This window comes from Polypterus senegalus, chromosome 9, assembly GCF_016835505.1.
Source record: "Polypterus senegalus isolate Bchr_013 chromosome 9, ASM1683550v1, whole genome shotgun sequence".
Lineage (NCBI taxonomy): Eukaryota > Metazoa > Chordata > Cladistia > Polypteriformes > Polypteridae > Polypterus > Polypterus senegalus.
This window is the reverse complement of record NC_053162.1, coordinates 121647036-121671166: the sequence shown is the minus strand read 5'-3', so window position 1 is coordinate 121671166 and position 24131 is coordinate 121647036. Positions and strand designations below refer to the sequence as shown.

General features: G+C 37.9%; 1 protein-coding gene across 4 annotated transcripts in view; it reads left to right on the top strand.

Moving 5' to 3' along the window:
• Nucleotides 1-2924: 2924 nt before the first annotated feature.
• The window catches only part of LOC120535689 (tapasin-related protein-like), a 34100-nt gene continuing 12893 nt past the window's right edge, over nt 2925-24131 (top strand). For 2 of the 4 annotated variants that reach the window (XM_039763671.1, XM_039763672.1), the window contains exons 1-5: nt 2925-3316; nt 3923-4189; nt 6259-6531; nt 22041-22226; nt 23858-24025. In XM_039763671.1, coding sequence (XP_039619605.1) covers nt 3280-3316; nt 3923-4189; nt 6259-6531; nt 22041-22226; nt 23858-24025 — 931 coding nt within the window. In that variant the 5' untranslated portion in view covers nt 2925-3279. The remainder of the gene's footprint in view (nt 3317-3922; nt 4190-6258; nt 6532-22040; nt 22227-23857; nt 24026-24131) is intronic. The other 2 variants (XM_039763673.1, XM_039763674.1) reach the window with 2 other exon arrangements.

The following is a 24131-nucleotide window of genomic DNA, read 5'->3' as shown; positions in this document are numbered from 1 at the left end:
AATGCCATCTTGTATCATCGGCCATTTTAACTATGGCCAATGTTTCGCTAATGTAAGCTAACAAAGAGGCAATGCAAAATGGGCCACAAAGCTAAAACAGCTAACACTTTTTTTATCTTTCTTCGCAAACAGATCATAAGTCTCAATTAACAAACATAGTAGAAGACGAAACAAAAAATAAGTAACACCCTAACACAAATAAACAGCTCACACTGTTTTGTCAATACATGAATAAACATACAATTAACTCACCTGGCCGAGCGTTCCTTCCGTTTGTTGCAAGACAAACTGAGCAGAGCCGAGTGAACAAAGAAAACTTGTGATTCGCGCCGAATGCCTTGGGGTGTTGCCTCGGCCAATCAGAGTGGCGTTGGGATATGATGACACGCTGCCTCAGCAAATCAGTGGCATTGACTGGATGAAATCATGCCCACCATAATTTTTTTTATTAATAATATTAACTACAATGCTGATATTTGTAATAAATGTAAAAAAAATAATAAAAATAAAAATGAAAAAACTTAAAATTTAATTTAATTCATTAAATTTCCTGCACCTGTGTTAGACGTCCCCATGACGTCCAAAAAAGTTACGTCCGATGTTTAACGTCTTATCGACGTCTAAGTGGGGTCATAGATCGACGTCCAAATAGCAGACATAGTTTGCACGTCGTGTAGAAGTCGAGAATTGGTCTTGGACCGACGGACATAATATAGACATGATCTGCACGTCCATACGACGTCTAATGTTTAGTGGGATAAACTTGTCTGGTCACTTTTCTTTAGGTCATCATCTGCATAGGGTCAATATCACCGCCAAGAAGGAGATGCTCGTGTTCTTCTCAAGATGGAGAAACGTCTTATTGTGGCTCTACAGCTTCTGGTACACCTCGATCCTGGACTGTTTCTGTACCATTCACCAAGGAAACCACTCAGGGACAAGCCATCCTTGAGTTGCTTTGTTCAGCTGTGCCCTGTTCACGTCAACATTTTCATTCATTTGAAATGTCTTGTTACCATCAACTCTGACCTCGATTGGTGACGACGAATTGGGCTCCAGTCTCCTGCCGATCTTTTCGTTGAACGCTATAGCGCCGACATTTAACTGGCGATTTCCGCACAGTTGTCATTTCGTGCATGTTTTAAGTCGACTGTTTTCGAAGTATCTGAACTGTGGCTGATAGATCACTGAGCACTGTCGTCTACCTCCCGTGACGTTCGCATGACTTACTACACCAGTGGCTGTTGCTGCGTGTGAATGATCGTTCTTCAAGTGAAAACTCATCCAAAACAACCACAGAAGCACCACGTAGCAAGACAAACGTAGTGGCTTGGCTGTAGGCCAACTCTCAATCGAAAACGAGCGTGTCACACAATTTGACGTGCCAAACATCGTTGAGATTTTTGTGCAACAGAAGGCACGCAAGTGAGTATTTTAAGGTACCCGCTGTGGCAACCCCTAACGGAAGCAGCCGAAAGAAGAAGAAGAAGAAGAAGAAGAAAAAGAAGTGATATTATAAGTAATATGATTTGTTACTTCTCAGTCAGTTCAATTTTTTAAGCTTTAACAGTTTAAAAAATCTATAATCTGTTTTATTGTGTACATTAGTGTTGCTTACAGTGCATTAGTGTCACTACTGTGAGGATTTGTGAGTGTGACCACACACACCTTCTCTTGTCAACCAAATGTTAATACATTGTGCCGCTCAGATCTGCAACGTCAAATTAATTAGTAAATCTCGGCCAGAGAGTACTGGCACTTACGTAGAGTGTATCCACTTCAAGCACTGATAATTACAAAAACTGATCTGAGTCATATTTTCAAAAATGTCCTGGTTAGGTTAATTGGTGACTGTGGGTCTGTTTGACTGGCATCCTGTATAGGCCTGACTCCTGCCTTGTGCCCAGTGCTTCCTGGACAGGTTCTGGACCACCACATCCCAGTATTAGATTAAAAAGGTTTGAAAATGTTGTGTATAGTATGTTATTTTGTAATAATAATAATAATAATAATAATAGACCATTTACTACAATTACAAAGAAAAAGGAGCAAAGCTGCTTCATTAATAATAATAAAAAAACACTAAAGTCTCTTAACTTTATACTTTTAGCTCCAGAGTCTTAATAATTAAATGGAAACAAGGATGTCCTCTGTTTTCCCTAAGCCTGACTGCTTTCTGTGTCAAAGGTCATCTACTTTTTTGTATATAAACACCTATTTAGACATTCCCAGGACAACTGTGATATACTTACTTCTTAGATTAGATGCTAGATGAGCCATATTCTAAAATAGAGCTTTATCTCTACTGATTTTTCATTGAGCAGGCATGTTGACTCCTTTTTGCTGGACACTGTGCACTCCTGCTCACCCCACACTCTGGCTATGAAAGATGAACTAAATAAGAAACTTTGATTTCAGTGCTCCGCATGTAAAGTTTCACACCGTTTTTGATCACACGTATATAGTGTAAGATAAGGAACTATATAAAATAATGTAAGTAAATTGAGAGCGGCACAGATGTAGCATGCTGCCACCTTGCAATAGAGAGACCTGGTTTCATGTCCTAAGTGCTCCGTATGTGGATTTTGCATGTTTTCTCTGTGTCACAGCGGGCTTTCTCCAGATGCACCAGTTTAAACCTACTGTCCTTAAAACACAAAGGTTTAATGCAGCTTCCCAGCAACCCAGCACATGGTATGCTGATTTGAAAAGCATGGACACAAATTGAGCAGAACATATGCATTGATTTTATAATATTTTTTCATCGCTTTTGTTTGGTGGTTCATTCCAGGATGTGGTAAAATTGGAATAGCCAAAGAAAGTCGTGATCTGATATAAAAGCATGTTGACTTCCGATTGAATGCTTACTCAGACTATTCTGCCTGTCAAATTGTGATGCGCACCTTTCTCATTGGACGATGCTCTTCTAAGCAAGACCTTTTTTTTTCTTTGCAGTCGTGGAAAGTCGCTGCATCGGAGTTTAAACAAAAGAGAACGGTGTAATCGGAATAGCAGGAATTAACCGTAGATAAGTGTTTTGGTATTCTAATCAAAGGTTAAAGTAATGCGTTGCGAAAAGTTAGGTCTGATTTGGTCTGTGACTGGAAAGAGCACCGCCTAGCGTCTGAACGTCACGAAAATGGAAGTGAAAGGAAAAACACAGATGAAACACTTAAGATTCATCGACCCTTAAATCCATCTGGCGGTTCCGTACAAGTATTCGTTTCAATAATTTCATATTTTTAATTTAATAATTTTTCAATTTCATAAGCTAACGTAATGTTTTCGTTTGTGTTGTTTACTTTATTGGACGTCGGTAAGTTAAGTGTTTGTTATTTGATTTTAAAAGTGAAAGCGCTGCGTTTAGCTATGATGTTTGGTGATTCACCAGACATAAACACTTATTCACTTCGTTATGTCTCAAGTGTTTTTATTTTTCCAGATTTTAATAATAACATAAGCAAAAATCGAACGTGATGTATGTCGATGCACCAGGAGTATCTAAACAATAAAATCACTACATGCACACCACTCATTGCTGTAAACTTGTACATGTCTGTCGTGAAAGTTACATTTAACCTTGCTCTTTAATTAGGAGTGAAGCTTCTCTATCTATCTATCTATCTATCTATCTATCTATCTATCTATCTATCTATCTATCTATCTATCTATCAGTTTTGATAAATATATTTGCAATAAGGTTCTTGTTTAGTGTACATACATTTTTATGTACTTATATAAAACATTACATATAAAAAATATATATGTATTATATATATATATACTTATATGCAAATATTTAAAGATATAATTTGCAAAATCTATTTATATATTTATAATCTAAAGAAATATTTAAAGATGTAATTTGCAAAATCTATTTCATCATTGATTTTTCTCTTGGTCTTTATTTCATTTACACCAGGGTCCCTGCCATTCACTCACAGTGCTGATTTCTTGGAACCCACTCAGCCTCCTAGCATCCAAGAACATTTAGTTGATATTGTACTGGACTGCTACCTGGTGGAAGAAGGAGGAGGACGTATGGGAATGTTTGCTGCTAGTTTCACACGGGAAAAGGCCACATTTGTACTTCGGAAGATCCCTGTCCCAGAGGATGAAGCCCTAGACAGCTTTACAGAATTTCAGCCACCAGCATTTGATGAGGAGGCCCTCATCTTTGAGGTTACAGGTGAAAATCATTCTGTATATGGTTTGAAAAAATAATTTCTAAGTTAAATAAATAAATCTTTTACATATTTTAAGGAGGCACAGTGGTTAACACTACTGCATCACAAATCTAACATCTTGGGTTTGAATCCCAGACGCAGTCATTATCATTTTGGAGCTTTTATGTTCTCCCTGTGTCTGCATGTGTTTTCACTTCCAGATGTTCTCCTACACCCCCAAAGAGGCGTGGTTTAGATTAATTGATGATTTTAAATTGGCCATATTTGAGTGGAGGTGAGGGTGTGTAAGTGAATGGACTATGTAATGAAATGGCACCTTTTCCAGGGATGTTTCCTAGCTTCAGTGTCACATTCATACTTCATGAGGTTCCATTCTATATAAAGCTTGCAGGCCCCTTGTTAACAAGTTATACCAGAATGTTTCACAAAACATTGACAAATGAAAACCATATATTTAAAGTGAAAAATGCATAGTATTTTTTAAACGTATGAAATTACTGACTACATATTAAAAACTACAGTACACATAGAATTGACTTAAATAAATTCAGAAAGTTTGTTAGGCTTCTACGTATTGTGATGCCGTAAGCTGTACTTGCTTAGCTTATGTCTAAATCAGGCACTGTTTAGCTCTCACCACTGCTGGGATAGACTCCAGCTCCCAGCATCCCTGCACTGGATTTAATTATATTATAAGAGCACAAAATCTCATTGTAGGCAAACAGGCTTATAAAGCAACTACCATTACAGTAGAAAATGATACTCCTCAAAATTATTCTAATATTATAGTCAATAATGCCTGAAATATGACTACCATGAACCATAGGGAGAATATTTTAAGTATTCAAACATTTTATATCAAGATTATACAGTACCGTATTTCATAATGAAAAAGATAATATAAGCAGTTTAAAACAGAATGATACACTTGAATGATTATCTAAAAACTATAGATAATAGGTGCAGCTAGAATAGCATAAAGAGTAAAAGTTTTTGGATAAGACAGTTCATATATTTATTGGGAAACAGCATGTGAGATATTTTATTGTCATTCATTTTAAACTTTAATAGTGTCACACTGGTCCACTAGTAGGCACTACTTCTTTAAAGCACAAGGAAACTGGATTGAAATCATGGCCATGTCAGTTTCTGTATCTTGTTTCCAGATCTCCATAGATTCATATGGGTTCTCTCATAGCATTTTAGTTTTCTCTTATAGCCTAAATATGTGTAGGTTAAAGGGAGTGACCTCTCTACATTGGCTTAGTATGTTTAAATGTTAGGGTATGGGTATGTATGCCCTAGAATGTACAGTACTGGCTTCTTACCTTGGTTTTGTTCCTGCCATGTACCTAATAGCATGCGTGCAGGCTATGGCTCCCCACGACCCTTAATTAGAGCAAAGTGGGTTCAGAAAAACGTAGTGATGGTGTCTCAAGGTTTATTTGCATTTGCAACTTTCCATGTAAGGCAGAAAACAGCTACAGGTTTCATGATATCTAGGACAGAAATTATAACCAGCAGCTACCCCAAATACTATCCATCCATCCATCATCAAACCCACTATATCCTAACTACAGGGTCATGGGGGTCTGCTGGAGCCAATCCCAGCCAACACAGGGCACAAGGCAAGAAACAAACCCTGGGCAGGGTGCCAGCCCACCGCAGACCCCAAATACTATTATGCTAAATCTAATTTGTGCATTCAATCAGTATAAAGTACACAATAAAAATGTAAGTAATAATTACACTTTTTTAAGATTTAGTACTATACAGTTTTCTTGCTGTAGTCCTTAAAATTCATAACATATACAGTAAAAGAAAACTGAAAAATGTTATTATACCAAACAATACAAAGTATCCAAAAGCAATGTAATTTTCAGTGATATATGGATATGTATAATACACCTCATATTGCAAAGGGTGACATCTACCTGCTCCTGTGCTAAATTACAGTAGTTTTTCAATTAGGATTCCTCATCTATTGTGTTTCATGGAGAGGGGAGAGAAGTAGGCATCAGTATGAAGTGCTGGTACAGATTCTGTCATCTGAATCTTTTTCCTTGTTTAGCCTCATCAGTCCAGATTCCGGGAGCTGATGTCTTGCTTCATGCTGACTGCAATGAGCAGGAGGTTTCCTGTGAAGTAAGTCAGTTTTACCCACGTGGCGAGAACTCTGAACATGAGGCCTGGTTTATTGGAAGCCTGCAGGTAGCAGGAGGTGGAATCAGTCTGACTCTTGTAATGAAGACACAGCCAATGGTTGAAACAAAAGATGTTTTACTGAAGAAACAAAAGAAACTGGGCTTACCGCTTAGTGAAACTGGAACCATATTGATGTCTGGTAAGTTGCTTCCTGATTGTGGTGTACTGAAACAAAACCTAAGATCCTGTAACAAAAAAAACAACAACATTTATTTATATAGCATAGAATACAACAATAGAATTAGGGAACACTAATTAACAAAGAACAAAAGTAAGGTCCGATGGCCAGGGAGGACAGAAAAAACAAAACAAAAACTCCAGACGGCTGGAGAAAAATCTGCAGGGGTTCCAGTCCACGAGACAACCCAGCCTCCTCTATGCATTCTACCAAACATAAATGACCTCAATCAGTCCTCATTGTATTCAGGGTTCACATGGAAAAACTTGATGATGACGGTCATGTGGACTTCTGGCCTTTAATCCATCAATGTAGGGACATCACAGTGCTTTGATCAGGTGGTGGTGGCACAGATCGCCACCTTAGAAAGCCTGAAAAAGAACAGAAGAGAAAGTAGGGGTTAGTATGGATTACAGAGCCACCAGGAATGATATTGATAATTAAATGCATATACAGAGTATCAGGATTAAACTTAATGAAGCTATGAGTAAGCTATTTTAATTTAATGAGTTTTCAGCAGTGTTTTAAAGTGTGCCACTGTACCTTTTGAATTCCTATTGGCAAGTTATTCCAGATTTTAGGTGCATAACAGCAGAAGGCCGTCTCACCACTTCTTTTAAATTTAGCTTTCGGAATAATAAGCAGACACACATTTGAAGATCTAAGGTTACGATTAGGAGTGTAAGGTGAAAGACATTCTGAAATATAGGATGGAGCAAGATTATTTAAGGCTTTGTAAACCATAAGCAGTATTTTAAAAGTCAATTCTAAATGACACAGGTAATCAATGTAGTGACATCAAAACTGGAGAGATGTGCTCGGATTTTCTTTTCCTAGTTAAGATTCTAGCAGCTGCATTCTGCACTAGTTGCAATCGATTGATGTTTTTTTTTTGGGTAGTCTTGAGAGAAGTGCGTTACAGTAATCTAGCTGACTGAAAACAAAAGTGGGAACTAATTTCTTAGCATCTTGCAGTGTTATAAGATGTCTAACTTGTGGTATATTTCATAAGTGAAAAAATGCTGTCCCAGTAATCTGATTAATGTGAGGTTTAAAATTCAGGTCAGAGTCAATAGTTACCCCTAAATTCTTTACCGCTGTCTTGATTTTTAATCCTAATCCATCAAATTTATTTTTAATAACCTCATTATATCCATTTTTGCCAATAACTAAAATTTCTGTTTTCTCATTATTTAATTTGAGAAAATTACTACTAGTTAGGAGACCTGGGATCGCTTCCCGGGTCCTCCCTGCATGGAGTTTGCATGTTCTCCCCGTGTCTGCGTCGGTTTCCTCTGGGTACTCTGGTTTCCTCCCACAGTCCAAAGACATGCAGGTTAGGTGCATTGGCGATTCTAAAAATTGTCCCTAGTATGTGCTTGGTTTGTGAGTGTGCGTGTGTATGTGTGCGTCCAACGGTGGGCTGGCACCCTGCCCGGGATTTGTTTCCTGCCTTGCACCCTGTGTTGGCTTTGATTGGCTCCAGCAGACCCCTGTGACCCTGTAGTTAGGATATAGCGGATTGGATAATGGATGGGTGGATGGAAATTACTAATCCATTCAGAAACACAAGTAAGACAGAATCAAGAGTGTCTGGTCGTCAGGTGCTATTGATAAATATAGCTGTGTGTCAACAGCATAGCTGTGGTAGCTCACGTTATGCCCCGAGATAATCTGACCTAACGGAAGCATGTAAATCAAAAAGAGCAGCAGACCCAGGATAGAGCCTTGTGGAACACCATGTAGAATATGATGTGTATTTGAAGTGTAATTACCACAACTAACAAAGAATTTTCAACTTGCCAGGTAGGACTCAAAACAATTTAAGACATTGACAGAAAGGCCCACCCATTGACTAAGGCAATTTCTAAGAATATTGTGGTCACTGGTATCAATTGCAGCACTCAGATCTAAGAGGATGAGAATAGATAAATGACCTCTGTCTGCATTTACCAACAAGTCATTTACTAATTTAACGAGTGCAGTTTCTGTACTGTGATTTGTTCTGAAACCCGACTGAAACTTATAGAGAAGAAGCATGTTTATTGAGGAGGTCATTAAGCTGCATAATAACTGCCTTGTCTAGGATTTTACTTAAGAAAGCAGGTTAGAAATAGGTATTAAATTTTCAAAAGCAGAGGAATCAAGATTATTTTTCTTGAGCAGGGGTTTAACTACAGCAGTCTTAAGACAGTCTGAGAAGACCCCTGTATCTAATGACGAGTTTACTATGTCAAGAATACTATCAATTAACATGCTGGATACTTCTTTAAAAAAACTTGTTATTGGGTCAAGGATGCAGGTGGATGGTCTCAGTTGAGAAATTATTTTATATAAATCAGGTAAATCTATCCTAGTGAAAGAATTTAATTTGTTTATAATGCAGTGCAGGGATTTAAGAGGATCAGTATTGGGGAGATGTACTATATTATTTCTAGTATCATAAATTTTTTGATTTTTTTGAAAAAGTACAGAAAAAGCCTCAAGTTTCACTGTAGAAATGTTCCAATAATTATCTAGGAATCTTTCAAGTGAAATTCATTCCATCATTTAATAAAGCAAAGTCTGTTAATCCACTCCAGTGCAAAATTGTTGTCCCAGTGTTAATACATGTACTTATCACGTTCACACAGAAAGAAGAAGAATTTGTCATAATAATGATACAGTACATTTAATTATATAACACATTTCACACATTGATTTCAGCTCAATGGGTTTTAAAGAAAAAGAGAAAATACAGTAAATAAATAAATGCAGTACAAATTACACTTAGGATGTTTATATAATATTGTAATGAATGACATGGATGGGGTGGCACTCCAGTGGAATTATTGGTAGTACTTAATCTGGGCAGATTGGATGGAGGGAAGAACAGGTGTCTCCCGGGAAAATATATTCCTACAGGACATCTGGCAGCATCCCTCTGAAAGTAGTTCTGTTTCCACACTCTCAGGGAATAGTAGTCTTAAGAGGGAGTCCTGTTAGAGTCTATCAGAGCTGTTGGAAGGAGAAACTAGGAGAAGGCTCCACTGTTACTTTGGTACTTCTGAGCTACACTTCTAAGGTACCAGGAGTCTTTTGGTCTGGTTTTAAAAGGAGCTACTTTTCCTTTGCCTGGCAAGATGGAGTTGGGAGAAGTCATAAAGTTCGGGAGAGGAAAGAGAAGGAATAGAGCTGAATTATGTTGGAAAACCCTGTGTTACAGAGGTATCTTTTTAATAAATGTGTATTTAGTACCAAAGACTTCTATAGAACATAAGGAATTTGGAAAATGAGAAGAGTCAATTTAGTCCCTCAGGCTTGTTTGATTCATGAATAACCAAAATGTCCCAATATCCTGATACTTCTTAAAGATTGTCAAGGTTTCTGTTGCAACTACATGACTTGGTTTATTCCAGATTCCCACAACACCTTGTTTATAGGTGTGCTTCCTGGCTTCATTCCTAAATGAAAATGTATTTAATTCCCACTGTTGTTCTTAAGTATGTGATTCTTGCTTAAGTGGAAAGAATTAAGATGGATGTACTTTATGAATGCCCTTGAGAATTTTGAAGATCTACAGTGGTGTGAAAAACTATTTGCCCCCTTCCCGATTTCTTATTATTTTGCATGTTTGTCACACAAAATGTTTCTGATCATCAAACACATTTAACCATTAGTCAAATATAACACAAGTAAACACAAAATGCAGTTTTTAAATGATGGTTTTTATTATTTAGGGAGAAAAAAATCCAAACCTACATGGCCCTGTGTGAAAAAGTAATTGCCCCCTGAACCTAATAACTGGTTGGGCCTTTGACTAGGCCACTCCAAAGTCTTCATTTTGTTTTTCTTCAGCCATTCAGAGGTGGATTTGCTTGTGTGTTTTGGGTCATTGTCCTGTTGCAGCACCCAAGATCGCTTCAGCTTGAGTTGACGAACAGATGGCCGGACATTCTCCTTCAGGATTTTGTGGTAGACAGTAGAATTCATGGTTCCATCTATCACAGCAAGCCTTCCAGGTCCTGAAGCAGCAAAACAACCCCAGACCATCACACTACCACCACCATATTTTACTGTTGGTATGATGTTCTTTTTCTGAAATGCTGTGTTCCTTTTACGCCAGATGTAACGGGACATTTGCCTTACAAAAAGTTCAACTTTTGTCTCATCAGTCCTCAAGGTATTTTCCCAAAAGTCTTGGCAATCATTGAGATGTTTCTTAGCAAAATTGAGACAAGCTCTAATGTTCTTTTTGCTTAACAGTGGTTTGCGTCTTGGAAATCTGCCATGCAGGCCGTTTTGCCCAGTCTCTTTCTTATGGTGGAGTCGTGAACACTGACCTTAATTGAGGCAAGTGAGGCCTGCAGTTCTTTAGACGTTGTCCTGGGGTCTTTTGTGACCTCTCAGATGAGTCGTCTCTGCGCTCTTGGGGTAATTTTGGTCGGCTGGCCACTCCTGGGAAGGTTCACCACTGTTCCATGTTTTTGCCATTTGTGGATAATGGCTCTCACTGTGGTTTGCTGGAGTCCCAAAGCTTTAGAAATGGCTTTATAACCTTTACCAGACTGATAGATCTCAGTTACTTCTGTTCTCATTTGTTCCTGAATTTCTTTGGATCTTGGCATGATGTCTAGCTTTTGAGGTGCTTTTGGTCTACTTCTCTGTGTCAGGCAGCTCCTATTTAAGTGATTTCTTGATTGAAACAGGTGTGGCAGTAATCAGGCCTGGGGGTGGCTACGGAAATTGATCTCAGGTGTGATACACCACAGTTAGGTTATTTTTTAACAAGGGGCAATTACTTTTTCACACAGGGCCATGTAGGTTTGGATTTTTTCTCTCCCTAAATAATAAAAACCATCATTTAAAAACTGCATTTTGTTTTTTACTTGTGTTGTATTTGACTAATGACTAAATGTGTTTGATGATCAGAAACATTTTGTGTGACAAACATGCAAAAGAATAAGAAATCAGGAAGGGGGCAAATAGTTTTTCACACCACTGTAGATTAGGTCCCTACATAGTCTTTTCTGATTGAGACAAAACAGGTTTATTTCTCTGAGTCTCTCAGAATATGACATGTTCTTAGGTCATGCGATGCACATGGTTGCTGTCCTCTGAACAACTTTGAGTGTTGCTATTTCTTTTTTGTAGAATGGTTACCAAAACTGCACACAATGCCCCAGTATCATTAGTTCATTATACACTAAACCTTTTCAATAGCTTCTGTGCATTGTCTCTATATCGTAAAAAAAAATCCTGGAGAGAAACAGTAGGGCGACGAGACGTGATCTTCATGTTAAGATCACAGAAGACACTTAAAAGACCCACGAGACGAAAGAGATTGGCCACGGAGCGTCTCGTGAGGACCTTAAACATGAGACTTTGTGCCAAGAGATTGACCCAGGACCATCTCGTGATGACGTAGAATATGAGATTCTTGCAAGATGCGCCCTACTTATAATCAAATAAGAGCACGGGCAGCAACACACTCAGTCATGTTTTGGCTTTGAGCACACACAGATCCAGGACTGTCAGCATATATGAAGCATATAAGGACAATACATTATAAATGAAACGTAGACCACTAAGCGAGGAAGAAAGCAGCGTGGAGAAAAGAGATTCTGAAGCGTTGGAGAGACAAAAAAGAAAAAGAATAATCTAGGTGCAAATTCAGAAAATAAGGAAAGTTATTATCAGCTTTGGTGCGATACACATGTGGAAAAAGGTAAAGAATATGAAAGTAGGAAAATTAGAAAGTATAAAAAAAAGAAAGTAAAGATTGCAGTAGCGCAAACAAATGGAAATTATTACTAGAAAAAGGGAAAATAATCACCACGGGCCAGGTTTCATTAAAAAAAAGCAGGATAAAGCGAGGTCAGAAATAAAAGACAGAGTAGAAAACAAAGTAAAAAGTCATAAACAGGTTAAAAAACAAGGGGGCCAAACACATGCAGAGCAGGTTAGAGATAATGAAAGCTGGAATTCAAAAGACTCAAAAAAACGTAGGCGCGAAACACATGCAGAGCAAGATACAGAATATGAAAGCAGAAAAAAATGAGAGTGTTAAAACAAAGAAAGTAAACATCGCATTAGCGCAAAGAAAGAGAAATTATTACTAGGAGAAATAACTTATTAGCTGCTGATGATGTAGATCGTTTTGTCTGTGCTGAAATTCCAATCAGAGAAACCTATCCTGAATTATGGTACAAAGTCATTAAACACATGTCTCACTGACCTCTTTTAAAAGATTCAGCACATTGGGACTCGAAAGATTCCAAATATTATTTTTACAGAAATTCTGAAATAAAAGTGAAGCTAATGAAATAGCAAAAATTCAAAGAAAGAAAAAATCTTAAAAGTGTGTATCCGGAAAAGCAAAAAGGGGTGTTGGCGAGCAAAGTGAGCAGGGGACGAAGCCCCCTAGTTTAGGTGAAGAAAATGATGTCAACACAAACTGGTAAATCCTTTTCAGCAGTTGCTTCCACTAAGACCGTGTCTCTGATCTTGTGTTTTTAATTGACGTTCCTTTTGCCCACATGTAGCACTTTGCACTTTTCTACATTAAACCCGTATTTTCCAAGTGTTTATGCATATTTGAAGATTGTTATTTTTTATTGTGTTAACTGCCTCCTTAGTTCCTGTCATTTCACTAATTTTAGTATCATCTTCAGATTTCATAAGTTTAGTAAAAATCCTAAACTATAGCATTAATATAAATCAGAAAAATTATTACAGCCAGACAAAGGGACTCCACTGATGACCTCACTCCACATGGAGTATTCTTCTCTTATCTATATTCTTTTTTTCCTCCTGCCAGTTAACCAACTTAAGATTCAGTTTTGTAGGTTACATCTGATGCTTGCAGGTTCCAGCTTCAGAATTAATCTTTGCTGTATGACCATAGTACAGGCTTTTTGAAAGTCAATTCAATGATGTTGGATGCTTTGCTTTTGTCAATTATTGCAGTTGCCTGTTCAAAAAATTCTAAAAGTTTGGTTTGGCAGGATCTTCCTCTCATAAACATGCTGGCTGTTATTTAGCATGTTACAATATTTTCATATAGGTACTTTTCTAATTTATTTGTTATTTTATTTTTATTTATTTTTGTATTATAATTTTGCATGGTACAGAAGTAAGACTTATTGGTCTGTAATTACCTGGATCCATTTTGTCTCCCTTCTTGAAGACCGGAGTCACATCTGCAACTTCCCAATCCTCAGGTTCTTCTTGTTTCATAAGTGACTTCTCAAATATGCCTAATAAGGGTTTATAAATGTTGCCATTCGTATCTTTCAATATAATTGATAAAATCCCATCAGGTCTTGGGGTCTTGCTAGTCTTCAGTATATCAAGGACTTGAAGTACATCTGACTTTTCGCTGTCATTGCCATAACCCTTATAAATCCAGGACCGTCAATAGTCCTGTACCAAGAAGAGCCAGGTCAATGAGGATACAAACTGACAAGAGTACGGTGCAAAAAGTGCCTACTGGTTTTATTATCCCAGTGTTCCAAAAATAAAGTACATTGCAGTCCTTCCTCAAATAAATAATAAATTAATTCCAATAAATACAGTGTTCATGGTAAAGGTTAAAATCATTAAATACATACTCTAACAAATAAGTTAAAATTGTGGTAAATCACTGTCAGTAACCATTCATTAAATCCATAAGCTTCAGTGCCTACTATTCAAACCCTATTCCCATTTCTGCTGCTCACCCTCATGGTCTGCCTTGCAGCAAAAGATGCTTTTCAGCCTGCCACAATCCTGGCTTGCTTCCTGATATTACTTCTGTCCCTTTCTACAGTATTCCGGCATGTCTTTCTTCCTCGTCACCTTTATTTGGCCTTGAAAGCTGCTGTCTCTCTCCCTGGTTCTCATCCCAGCCACCTCAGGCAATACCCATTGGGGTGCAGGGAGCTGGTCTTCAATTGTCCTACCACCTGACATTGGTCTAGTACAGTGGACTCAAACTCCAGTCCTGAAGGGTTGCAGTGGCTGCAGGTTTTCATTCTAACCCTTTTCTTAATTAGTGACCTGTTTGTGTTGCTAATTAACTTGCTTTGAATTAATTTTAATTGACTTGTTCTTGAAGACTCAGACCCCTTGATTCTTTTTCCTTAATCAGCAGCCAAACAATAACGAGATACAAAATGAACCAAAACATGACTTATCAAACTGTGTCCATCATAGAATATTTGAAAATAAAGAAAGACGGTCTCAGGAATGCTGATCTTTTCAGATCCCCAAAGCATTTTAACAGTGCTCTTAGAAAAGAGAAAATCAACAATTTAACACTTGCTTCTCTGTGGAAGGTTTCTAACCTTTCACCCTCACTTTAACGTCAGTCTTCTTTTATCCTATTATGCGTGTGAGTGCCAGTGCTTTGATTACGTCCCAAAGAGTGTCAATGAGAAAAATGGCCACACCAGTCACTTGCATATAAATTAGCCAATTGCCCTATTGAGCACCCCAGGGACATATGAGTAGGTTATCACGTGCACCCACACTCCTTGAGTGTTATTCATTTTTTTTTTTTTGTTTGAAAACACACACTGCTATGGACTCATATGCACCACATCAAAAATTCTTTTTAAATAACAGCTGGTTAACAAGACACCCCCTATTTCCATATACTTGACATAGCAATTTTTCAGTGCCTGATTTCATATTACCAGTGGTAAAATATTCCACATTTTTGGTACATAAAAACAAAAAATACTTCTGCAGTCATTTTATGCTTTGTTCTCTAATTGTTATCTACATATACTCCATATAACTGAGAGGTTAAATTTTATTTCTTAATTGGCCTGGTTAGAGTGATATGTGATTGTGAGTTAGTGTGCTCTGTGATGGACCGAGATCAAATCCATAACTGGTTACTTTCTGGTTCCCTATTTTAACTTATAACATAAAATGTAGGCTTTGAAAATTTATGGATGGTCAGTTTTGTTATCATAAACAAAACACCAGACAGCCTTGTCTATCTAAAGTTACAGTGAAATGGTAAAATACTTGAATGAAAAGATCGTACAAGCCTATTACATCAATCAATCAATCAATCAATCAACATTTATTTATATAGCACATATTCATACAAAAAAAATGTAGCTCAAAGTGCTTTACAAAATGAATAGAGAAATAGAAGACACAATAAAAGATAAACATAAGTCAACATTAATTAACATAGAATAAGAGTAAGGTCCGATGGCCAGGGTGGACAGAAAAACAAAAAAACTCCAAAGGCTGGAGAAAAAATAAAATCTGTAGGGGTTCCAGACCACAAGACCGCCGAGTCCCCTCTGGGCAATCTACCTAACATAAATCAAACAGTCCTCTTTGTATTTAGGGTTTTCATGGAAGGACCTGATGATGATGGTCACGTAGACTTCTGGCTTTCAGTCCATCAATGTTGGTGCATCATGATGCTTTGAGTAGGTGGTGGTGGCGCAGGCCGCCACCACAAAAAACCGGAAAAAGAAACAGAAGAGAGTAGGGGTCAGTATGGATTTTAGAGCCACCATGAATAGTTATTATGAAGAATTGAACATACAGAGTATCAGTATTAAGTTAAAGTGAAGTTATAAAAAGGCCATTTTAAAGTAATGTGTTTTCAGCAGTGTTTTAAAGTGCTCTACTGTATTTGCCTGGCGAATTCCTATTGGCAGGCTATTCCAGATTTTGGGTGCATAACAGCAGAAGGCCGCCTCACCACTTCTTTTAAGTTTAGCTTTTGGAATTATAAGGAGACACTCATTTGAAGATCTAAGGTTACGATTTGGAATATAACGTGTCAGGCATTCCGATATATAAGATGGGCGAGATTATTTAAGGCTTTATAAACCATAAGCAGTATTTTAAAGTCAATCCTGAATGACACAGGCAACCAGTGTAGTGACATCAAAACTGGAGAAATGTGTTGGATTTTCTTTTCCCAGTTAGGATTCTAGCAGCTGCATTCTGCACTCGTTGCAAATGATTTATGTCTTTTTTGGGTAGTCCTGAGAGGAGTGCGTTACAGTAATCTAGTCTACTGAAAACAAAAGCATCTTTCTCAGCATCTTTCAATGATATAAGAGGTCTAACTTTAGCTATGTTTCTTAAGTGAAAAAATGCTGTCCTAGTGGTCTGATGAATATGCGATTTAAAATTCAGATTACAGTCAACGGTTACCCCTAAATTTTTTACTTCCGTCTTAACTTTTAATCCTAGTGCATTAAGTTTATTTCTGATAACCTCGCTGAATCCATTATTGCCAATTACCAAAATTTCAGTTTTCTCTTTATTTAGTTTGAGAAAATTACTATTCATCCATTCAGAAATACCAGTAAGACATTGTGTTAGTGTATCGAAAGAGTCGGAGTCATCAGGTGCTATAGATAAGTACAGCTGTGTGTCATCAGCATAGCTGTGGTAGCTCACGTTGTAACCTGAGATAATCTGACCTAACGGAAGCATGTAGATTGAGAAGAGCAGCGGACCCAGGATAGAGCCTTGTGGAACACCATATCGGATATCATGTGTCTTTGAGATTTGATTACCACAACTCACAAAGAATTTTCTCCCTGCCAGGTAGGATTCAAACCAATTTAAGACACTGCCAGAGAGGCCCACCCATTGACTAAGGCGATTTCTAAGAATATTATGATCAATGGTGTCAAATGCAGCACTCAGATCTAAGAGGATGAGAACAGATAAATGGCCTCTGTCTGCATTTACCATCAAGTCATTTACTACTTTAACAAGTGCAGTTTCTGTGCTGTGATTTGTTCTGAAGCCTGACTGAAAAGTATCAAGAATAGCATGTTTATTGAGGTGGTCATTTAACTGCATAATGACTGCCTTCTCTAGAATTTTACTTAAGAAGGGTAGGTTAGAAATGGGTCTAAAATTTTCAAAGGCAGAGGGGTCAAGATTATGTTTCTTAAGAAGGGGTTTAACTACAGCAGTCTTAAGACAGTCTGGAAAGACCCCCGTATCTAATGATGAATTAACTATGTCCAGAATATTGTCAATTAGAACGCCTGATATTTCTTTGAAAAACCTGGTTGGTATTGGATCAAGGACGCAGGTGGAGGGTTTCAGTTGAGAGATTATACTATGTAATTCAGGTAAATCTATCCTGGTGAAAGCATTTAATTTGTTTATAACGGAGTACCGGGGCTTTGGAGGTTCTGCAGTGTTGGGGAGATATACTATGTTATCTCTAATATCATTAATTTTTTGAGTGAAAAATACAGCAATGTTCTCACAGGTTTCACTGGAAGTATTCTGGGGGCATTCCTTTGTGTTACCTGGGTTTAACAGACGGTCATAAATAACTTAAATGTTACCAGGCAGGGTACCCAAAGATGCATACATTTGTAGAACTAAATGAATTTCAGAATAAAACATAGCCTATGATGTTCCCCTATAAAAATGGGGAATCTGTGCAAAACATGATAGAGATACTGTAGTGTAAATAGTGTGGATTTGCATACCAGAGAAATACAAGCAGGGGTACACAGTGCAGCCCAGGGTGTGGGCACTGACTAAATTTTGGAACAAAGCATAGTCTACAATCTTCCCCTGTATTAAAGAAAAATCTGTTCAGAATGTGGCAGAGATCATCTCATTGGTATGCAACTGCATTTTGGACAAACACTCACACAGACACCATCCATCCATCTGCATTCATTCTGCGATGTACTGGTGGCCTGTCCTGGGATTGTTCCTTCTCTGAGCCCTATGCTTGCTGGTCTGGCTCCAACCTCTGCAATACTGCTGAAGACTCAGTGGGCTTAGAAAACTGTATGGTATGGTATTTTATATAACCTAAGATATGAGATTCAGGCCTCTGGACAAATTCAACGGTGAGTCTTGGTCAAACATGCAAATAGGAATTCCACTGTTGTGTTTACACATAACAATAAATCTGAAATCTACTGATTTTACTACTTTTATTATCAAAAGGAAAGCCTCATATTTTTGAAAATGGCAATACCATTGTTTATTAGGGTTTGTGCTAGGTCCCCTAGTAAGAGGTAAGAAGTAGTGTTAATGCTACAAAGACGTTTTAGACTGATTTGCACTTCCAACTTTGTGGCAACAGTTTCAGGAAGGACCTTTTTGTCTTTCAGAAGATTCAACCCTATTATAAATCTTTGGCATGGACTGGAATACCAATTGTGAGCCAGGTCGTTTCATCCAGCTTCATACCTGACCTCACAAATGTTTTTTTTTTTTGGCTGAATAAGCACAAATTCCCACAGACACACTCCAAAATCATTTGGAAAGCCCTTCCAGAAGAGGCTGTTCTGTTTGAGGTTAGGAGCAACTCCTTAATAATGCCCATGGTCAGGCATCCACAAATGTTTGGCACAAATGGAGTGTACAAATCTCACAAGATCAAATGTTATAACCCTTCCAAAGTGATTTTGTGACAGATTTGATTTGAAATGGTATAAAGGCAGCTTTAGACAGTTTATGTAAATGATACCATCCTGAATAATGCTGATATTTACTAAGACATGTGGCATTGATATTATCATTTTTGAAATTACATTGATTTTAATTGGCATTTATTTGTTGGTCACTGTAAATATACATTTCAGGGAATACATTTAAAACATGCACATGGTAAGATAAATAATGTAGTCAGTGATGATCATATCATATTTCTTATGTATAAAGCTTATTATGGGCGCATGGGTGTGTGTGTGTTTGTTCTTAAAATTTCACACCCTTGATCCAATCTCAGCAAAGTTTTATACACATATTCCACTTTATAAATATATTTTTTGTGTGCTTGCAAAGCAGATTAGCAAATATTTTTTTCACAGCTGTTCAAATAGTGTTTTGTAGAAATGACTAGCTTTTTAGTACAAATTCCAACAGTTAGGCATTCATTTCCACTGATACCTTTAGAGATTTGTTCAAGTTCAGTTGCATTCTAATGTTTCTCATTTATGTTGTTGTTAAATACATTTTGTTTATGTTTAATATCGAAATAATGTGGCACTCAACAGACAACTCTGAAAGCAGGAACCAGTGATTTTTTTTTACTTGTACACAAGTACACTAAAGTCTGTATTGTATTATTTGTAAATTGGTTACATTAACCGTGAACAATGAATATGTGTATACTGAATATGTAAAACGCATCAGAAGTTACTACAGTAATAATCATTCGGAAGTGATGCTGGAATATACAGTACATACATTATCTTTTATTTATATATATACTGTGTGTGTATATATATATATATATATATATATCCATCCATTTTCCAACCCGCTGAATCCAAACACATGCTCACGGGGGTCTGCTGGAGCCAATCCCAGCCAACACAGGGCACAAGGCAGGAACCAATCCTGGGCAGGGTGCCAACCCACTGCAGGACACACACAAACACACCCACGGGCCAATTTAGAATCGCCAATCCACCTAACCTGCATATCTGTGGATTGTGGGAGGAAACCAGAGCGCCTGGAGGAAACCCACGCAGACACGGGGAGAACATGCAAACTCCACGCAGGGAGGACCCGGGAAGCGAACCCAGGTCTCCTAACTGCGAGGCAGCATCGCTACCACTGCGCCACTGTGCCGCCCCTATATATATATATATATATATATATATATATATATATATATATATATATATATATATATATATTGTGATCCGTTTTATCCATCACACCACGGACTGCTCTCTATGAGCCTTTCCCTGTGGCCCACTTGGGTTTCCTAGTTGCACGGGACGGACATTCCCTGCTCTCACTTTTGCCCAATCGCTGGCGAGAGAACAGGACACACTGTCCAATCCCGTGCCTGCATTGAGAAGGGACTTTTGGTCGGCCTTCACGCTCTCCTCTCTCCCTGTAGAGCGTCTCTGCGGGCAGCATCGCGGCTGCTGTAGCTTCTACAGCTCCAGCCTCACCGTCTTGGCAGTCCCCTTGCTGGGCTCCGCGTCGGTGAGCCGCCCCTTAATCACAAAGTCCTTCAATGGACCCCCAATGGTCCATACAGCGCTCAGTTGCTGCGGGGTTGGGTGCACGCCGCCCCTGCTGCACGTGGGTGGGCTCCGCTGTTGCGCTGGAATGCAGGTCCCCACTTCGACCCAGGTGGAGCATCCTGCCGACTACGCCACTGTGAAGTATAGCGGCCCGGACACACACAGGCGGACACCGTTTTATCCATCACACCACGTTTATTTACACTATTTACTAAAGTATATAAAATCCAAATGCACCGCCACCAAACCCCCCCAAAGTTTAGGCTCTCAATAGCCACTGTCTTGAAACACACAACACACGGGCCTCTCCTCGCCTCCTCTGCCACGACCTTGTCTTCCTCCTCACCCGACTCCAGCCTTGGTTGCAGGGCGGCGGCTCCTTAAGTAGGTGGCTGATTGGTGACCAAACCCAGCCACCTGCCACAATATATATATATATATATATATATATATATATATATATATATATATATATATATATATATATATATATATAGGTTGGCATGGTAACTTCATAAAGATTTACAATTTAAATATGTTACCACACATATATAAAGATGTGACTCTAGCACACATGTTAAATATCAGAGAGGCATGGTATTCTTTTGGCAGCCATTTTATTTAAGGTTGAACTCTGTGCTCAGTGATTGACTGCAGTTTACTTAATGACTAAATAGAAGAAAATGACCGAGTTATTGTATGTTTTAACAATAGTCCACGTGCTCAAGTGTGGATGCTTTTGTATTCAGTGGCTCACTGTTTATCAAATAACTGATATGCATTCCTGTACCAATTCATAGATTTATATTATTTACTGAAAAGTGTGTGTTTCAGAAATAAACTAGGAGTTATGAATGTGGAGCTGATACTATGCAGTTGCTATTGTGTACAGTTGCAGTAAGTAAACAGCGATCTCTGTCTGTTTTTATGTACTAATTGTAATATTCCACTACTGTGATGCAGCATAGATTCATGGCTGGGACAGAGGCTCCAGAATGAAAAATTTCATGAAATACTCTATAACACCAACAAGATTGGTAAAATGTCCTGAAGCTACAAAAATCCTTAAACATCTTTCATCATTCAAGACAAATGTGTTCATACCAATAAGAAATTCCTGTAAAACCTTAAAATGTCAACCACTCACAGTCACGCAGTGTGCTGGGATCTGGAAGATTAATGATTAAAGACGTTAAGCAAGTAAAGAAATATCTACATGGATTGTGAATTACTGCTTTTAATAACAAATCTCAACTGTCCTATGTTGAATATTTAACATTTTTAAATGAAAAATGTTATCTGATATACTTAGAACTTTTAAGATGTTTTCAATTCTGATCTGTAATTAAACATTCTGAGTGTAGGAAATTACATCTGATATGGAGCTTTACTGTTTTATTAGCAAGTATTTATAACAGGCAGCATATTAAACATAATAATTCTGGAAAGTTGCTAATGTTAGTTCTTATTGCATGCTTCTTTCTTTTCTTCCAGTACAGTATAATGTGTTCACCCAGGCTCCTGTGGTTTCAACTGCTATTGGGGGCTCTGTATTTCTGGACTGTGGGTTCAGAGCAGCAGAGGACAACCAGGATATTTTTGTGGAGTGGCGTCTACAATACAAGGGTCATGGGAGGCGAATCTTTACTTTGGAGAGTGGACCAAATGTAATGGCAATAGGTGAGAATATAAAAGTCATTTGTACATAGTGCCTTTTATAATAGGCTTTACAGTTATAGGATAGATTAAAAGATAATTTAAGTATGAGCTATAGCACAAGGAAATACTGAGATTTCAGGCAAAGTCTGGGACAGCCAAGTAATGTAATTGTTAGAACAGCTGCCACAAATCCCCGGTGACCTGGGATCCAATCTGGTATGTTCACTATTTGTATCAGTAGACTATTCAGGATGAAAATTCTAGTGGGGATACATAGGCCTGGGAGAGAGATACTGTCTGAAGGGTAGAGTCATCATGATAATTCTAGACAGGTTGTGTGTGTGTTCATATGTGTAAGAGAGAGTATGAATGAGAGAGTGAGACAAAAAGAGAGATGATGATGAAACACTTGAAGAGCAGAAATTACATGACCCACCCTTCTTTTTAAATCCATGGGTCTGTATACATGGCTGATGGCAGTCTTGGGAAGGATTCTTTTTTGGATTGCCTCAGTTCACAAATTTAGAAGTTGAGCACAAATGCTGTTGCCTCTGAAAAGTGGTATGAAGCAGCACTAGTGGTATGAATGTACATGAAGGAGACAAGGCTGAAAAATGATCATTGAAGCTGCACGGAAGGAGCTGTGGAAGATCAGGTACATTATATTAGAATATCTTAGAAAATAATGTTATTGCCCTACATTACAACCACCCAATGACAGAATTAAAAGCTGTCTCAACATCATTTGTTCATTTGCTGAAATTCAAAAGCAGAAACACAAATGAATATAAAAAAATTTCAAATTTTGGCTCAATTTTAAAAGTATTAAATCGTGTTATACAAAATTATCCAAATAGATTCATGATAATCATAACATTTACTCCAAAACTGTGAAATATACAAGTTCATGTATGCATGAAAAAATTGTTTCACAAAATATCAACCAATGCTTAAAAAGACTGTTGCGTTCAATCCCCAAGGAGGAAGAAGCTACATATGTACACATATAGACAACGATATACTAAGAACACTGCAGAGTTCAAAGGTCAACCCAAACAATCCAGAAACAGACTAGCAGTGACAGTCACAAAGAAAATCTCACGTACTCTAGAAGAAATGTATTTTCTAGACAAGAAATTGCATTGATATTGACAAAGAACTCATATGTCAATAGTCTCTTAGGTTAATACCTGATTGTATACTGGAGTTGTATGAGTGTGTATGCATGTTCACAAGTGTGCCTTGCAATGGACTGGAATCCGATCCTTTGTTGATGACTGGCTTCCTGTAACTACTGTTATTCATGTAACTCTGTAATGGATGCCTCTGTATGGAAGTCTAGTCAATTGATAAATTCTCACTTATCCAAGATGATATCTTTTTGTTTAGCATTTTTAAATCCCTTTCACCCAAGAAAAAAAAAAAAAACTATCAATTCACTTTTTTTATTAAGTGCTCTCACTGCTCAGTTATTTGCTAATGCGCACTGCTACCCAGCAGAACCTCAAAATGAAAACTGCTAAATTAATGATGGGATGTTAACATCAATGTATGTGCTTTTTTAAATGTTAAACTCCATTTGATGAATGTTAATACTTACAGTATTTTTGGCCTTTAATGCTCTATTTATTAATATGCTGTTTACTCCTCAGGCCAAGCGTATCATAACAACTCTCACATGGATGAGGACTTGGTGCGCACTCACCAAAATGTCTCCCTTTCCTTGTCCAATTTTAAAGTTTCTGACGAAGGTGCCTACATTTGCCTAGTTACTTATGGACAATTCCAGGCCCAGCAGGTCATTAATGTACAGGTTTTGGGTAAGTGTGCATTGTGAAACATCATTTGTCATCTCATAATGTTCTTACAGTCACCTCAAAGAAGGCAGAACCAAAGTAATCCAATAACAGTATGATTACACAAACT